We start from the raw sequence: 5000 nt of genomic DNA, 5'->3' as shown, positions 1-5000 counted from the left end.
CACAGGCTGCAAGGTACACACACACACTAATACACACAGGCTGCAAGGTACACACACACTAATACACACTATACACACAGGCTGCAAGGTACACACACACTAATACACACAGGCTGCAAGGTACACACACACACACACACACACACACACACACACACTAATACACACAGGCTGCAAGGTACACACACACTATACACAAAATACACAGACTACACACAATAAAAACAGAAACATTAACACAATCAAATACACCCAGAATAACTTTGGTTTTGTCTGAGTTTAACAGGAAATTGTAGATAATCCAGGATGGTATTTCCTTAATGTTTGAAGTTTAACTAAGTGATCGATAGGTATAACTGGGTATCATCTGCATAACAGGGAACGTTAATAGAGTAATAATAATATATAATATTGCCTAGAGGAAGCAGATATAAGTAGAATATGATTGGTCCCAGCACATAGCCGTGTGGAACACCATGGATAACTTTAGCTTTAGCGAGCCTGGAGGATTCAATATGACTTCAACCAGTTTAGCTCCTTTAACGCAGATGAAAAGTTCTAACATCCTGGTGTCTCTTCAGCCGTTAAACTGTCTGTACGCACTACGTTTCTACCCCAAAGTCATAGGAACCACACACACTGACCCTTAAACTAGCTGAGTCATAGGAACCACACACACTGACCCTTAAACTAGCTGAGTCATAGGAACCACACACACTGACCCTTAAACTAGCTGAGTCATAGGAACCACACACACTGACCCTTAAACTAGCTGAGTCATAGGAACCACACACACTGACCCTTAAACTAGCTGAGTCATAGGAACCACACACACTGACTCTACAACCAGCTGAGTGAGGCTCCTTTAAATGTTCTATCCTGGTGTTTCTCTGCAGCCGTGCAGCTGCAGCGCAGCGGGAAGCTCCGCCCCTCAGTGTGAGTTGACCAATGGTCAGTGTCTCTGCAGAGAGGGCTTCTCTGGCAGGTCATGTGACCAGTGCGCCCGCGGTTACCACGGTTACCCAGAATGCTCGGCGTGCGGCTGCGACGTGACGGGAACGGACGAGAAGTTCTGCAACACGACGCTGGGAGTGTGTGACTGTCGAGACAACGGGGAGTGTGTGTGCAAGGTAACACAATGTGTGTGTGTGTATCTGTTTGCGTGTGTGTGTGTGTGTGTGTGTGTGTGTGTGTGTGTGTGTGTGTATAACGTGTATATCTGTGACCAGGTGGGCGTGTCTGGGCGGCGCTGTGAGGAGTGCGTCTCTGGTTGGTTCGGCCTATCAGCAGAGAGTCCTGCCGGCTGCTCTCAGTGTTTCTGTTCAGGACTCAGCACGGACTGTGAGGAGCAGGGAGGACTGCACAGAGTACCTGTAAGTACATTTATACATCAATACTATACACACACATATATATATATATTATATGTGTGTGTATACTTCATTATAATATATAGTGGTGCTCATAAGTTTATGAACCCATTTTAAAGTTGACTAAAAAGAGGAATAAAAAAAAATCAACTTTTGGAAATTGATCTTAAACCAGCTGAGTCATATATACCCTTCACCATACCCCACATCATCACATACCCTTCACCATACCCCACATCATCACATACCCTTCACCATACCCCACATCATCACATACCCTTCACCATACCCCACATCATCACATACCCTTCACCATACCCCACATCATCACATACCCTTCACCATACCCCACATCATCACATACCCTTCACCATACCCCACATCATCACATACCCTTCACCATACCCCACATCATCACATACCCTTCACCATACCCCACATCATCACATACCCTTCACCATACCCCCACATCATCACATACCCTTCACCATACCCCACATCATCACATACCCTTCACCATACCCCACATCATCACATACCCTTCACCATACCCCCACATCATCACATACCCTTCACCATACCCCACATCATCACATACCCTTCACCATACCTAGAGATTAACATGGTTTTATGTCAGTTAGCCTAATAGCTGGTTTGATTTGCATTGAGAGATGATTTTATGGAAAGTACCCCATGTTAATCTCTAGGTATGGTGAAGGGTATGTGATGATGTGGGGGCCAAGGGAACTTTATCAGGATGCATAGTATCCTGGATCCATGAAATAACTGGCCTTTCAAAATAAAAGTCTGCCTGCCTCTATGGGAATTTAACATAGGGGTGGACTGACTTATGCCCCCTGTATTTTAAGGAAGAACATTTATTTATTTATGATACATTATTCATTCACAAAGAAAATTGGGGTTCTTAAAGATTGGATTTTTCCTCATTTTTTTAATTAAGGCATTAAGATCAATTTCCAAAAGATGATTTTTTTTTTTATTCTTCTTTTTAGTCAACTTTAGCGTGGCTTCATAAACTTATGAGTGCCGCTGTAACAGTTATTGTGAATGTATGTATATGTGTGCATTGTCAATATATATACACAGAAAAATGCAACATCAGGGTATAATCACTACCCCCCCCCCCCCCCCTCCTCTCTGCAGGTGACCCTGGATGGCTCTGCTGCTGCCCTGTCATTGGTCAGCCAGTCTAACCTGCAGGGCGTAGTGTCTGGAGTCTACCAGCAGGACGGGGACACGCTGCTGGACACCCGGCAGATCAACAGCAGCCGGCTGGCCGGCCCGCTCTACTGGAGGCTCCCCCCCCACTTCCAAGGCCCGCAGGTAACACATTCCCAGACTACTGTGTGTACACCTGAAGGTCTGCACCAAGCTTCTAGCACTTTCACTGTCAGCAGCTCAGTGACCGCTGCAGTATGAGAACGCTCCTAAAGCCTTCACACATTCCCAGAAGGACCGCCGGTGGGTCCCTGGACCCCACGTTGGGAACCCCTGCTGTTTTCCTGTGTGTCCCTGACGCTGATGTGTGTGTGTGTGTGTGTGTGTGTGTGTGTGTGTGTGTGTGTGTGTGTGTGTGTGTGCGTGCGCAGCTGCTGGCGTACGGCGGCCTGCTGTCTTACATCATCACTTTCTACGCTGAGGATGGCTCGGGGCTGTCCAATCAGGAGCCTCAGATCCTGATGAGGGGAGGGGCCATGAGGAAGCTGGTCATATACATGGACATGGTCGCCCCTGGCAACGGCGTCAAGACTCAGCATGACATTAGGATGACAGAGGTATGGCTGCAAAGAATCATGGGAAAATAGATTTGTCAATAGGAAACCTGAGACAGTTTATAACAGTTTCTGTGTGTGTGTGTGTGTGTGTGTGTGTGTGTGTTTCAGCACAAGTGGAAGTATTTTAACTCAGTGTCTGAGAAGCCGGTGAGTCACGCTGACTTCATGTCCGTTCTCAGTGACGTGGAGTACATCATCATTAAGGCTTCTTATGGGACTCTACTGCAGCAGAGCAGGTACACACACACACACACACACACACACACACACACACACACACACACAGAGACACACACACACACACACACACACACACACACACACACACACACACACACACACACACACACACACACACACACACAGAGACACACACACACACACACACACACACAGAGACACACACACACACACACACACACACACACACACACAGACACACACACACACACACACACACACACACACACACACACACACACACAGAGACACACACACACACACACACACACACACACACACACACAGAGACACACACACACACACACACACACACACACACACACAGACACACACACACACACACACACACACACACAGACACACACACACACACACACACACACACACACACAGAGAGAGACACACACACACACACACACACACAGAGACACACACACACACACACACACACACACACACACATAGACACACACACACACACACACACACACACAGAGACACACACACACACACACACACACACACACAGACACACACACACACACAGAGACACACACACACACACACACACAGACACACACACACACACACAGAGACACACACACACAGACACACACACACACACACACACACACACACACACACACACTATTTCTCTCTGAAATGTAGCGGATTAGAAGTAGAAAGTGGCATGAAAAGAAAAGACCTCAACATTTGGACATAAGTACAGTACTGGAGGAAATGTACTTAGTTACATTACACCACTGGCAGCGTGATGTCATTTCCTGTCTGTGTTCTCAAGGATCTCTAACATCACCATGGAGACAGCAGTGGAGGCGGGGCTAGATGAGGATGGAGGCGTGGCCAGACTGATTGAGTCCTGCATCTGTCCGCCGGGATACACGGGACTGTCCTGTCAGGTACACACTAACCTCATGTGTGCTGCAGGTTTATATTATTAATTAGGACCCGAGCACGAAAGTGCAAGGCCCAACGGTGCCTGTTGTTTTTGGTCAGATTATTATTTTTACCAATTCCTTATTGCATTTTTGAGGGGGTTAGATGCACGAAAACTCACAAAAATTTGCACACAAGTCACAACTGGTGAAAATTGCAAAGTTCTGTAGTGATTGGGCTCGGGCGTTGCCAGGGGGCTCCATAGCGCCCCCTAACGTGCGCCTTAAATTGGACAAAAGTAATTAGTTAATATACCAACTTTTGAGGGAACAAAGGTCTCATCTTCAAGTCCATGGAGCTATTTTTAGAAAAAATTACAAAATTCTATAATTTCCGAAATATTGGTTTTCGTGTAAAAATCTTCATTTTACGAACACCTGTTTGAGGACTTTAGGATGCACGAAAACTCTCAAGATGTTGCAGCCATGTGCACAATAGTAAACTCTTTCATCTGAATTCACATTTAGGCTTGGGAGTGGTATGGTTGCTCTATAGCGCCCCCTAATTGGTTTTAGCCCTTGGGCACATTTTTGACGGCCTCAATATATACGAAAACTCACAAAAATTGGCGCCCACATGAACACCTGGGAGCTTTGCGAGACTGTACAGCGATTTGGCCCAAACCTGTAAGTGG

General features: G+C 46.3%; 1 protein-coding gene across 1 annotated transcript in view; it reads left to right on the top strand.

Moving 5' to 3' along the window:
- Positions 1 to 5000, top strand: part of lama1 (laminin, alpha 1) — a 73554-nt gene that overhangs the window by 35977 nt on the left and 32577 nt on the right. Inside the window, exons 24-29 of the mRNA XM_031316934.2 lie at positions 897 to 1130; positions 1230 to 1373; positions 2535 to 2714; positions 2981 to 3166; positions 3275 to 3402; positions 4212 to 4329. Of these exons, the coding sequence (XP_031172794.2) occupies positions 897 to 1130; positions 1230 to 1373; positions 2535 to 2714; positions 2981 to 3166; positions 3275 to 3402; positions 4212 to 4329 (990 nt within the window). The remainder of the gene's footprint in view (positions 1 to 896; positions 1131 to 1229; positions 1374 to 2534; positions 2715 to 2980; positions 3167 to 3274; positions 3403 to 4211; positions 4330 to 5000) is intronic.

This window comes from Sander lucioperca, chromosome 23 (genome assembly GCF_008315115.2).
Source record: "Sander lucioperca isolate FBNREF2018 chromosome 23, SLUC_FBN_1.2, whole genome shotgun sequence".
Taxonomy (NCBI): Eukaryota; Metazoa; Chordata; class Actinopteri; order Perciformes; family Percidae; genus Sander; species Sander lucioperca.
The sequence above is the reverse complement of the archived record's forward strand: the minus strand, read 5'-3'. Positions and strand labels throughout refer to the sequence as shown.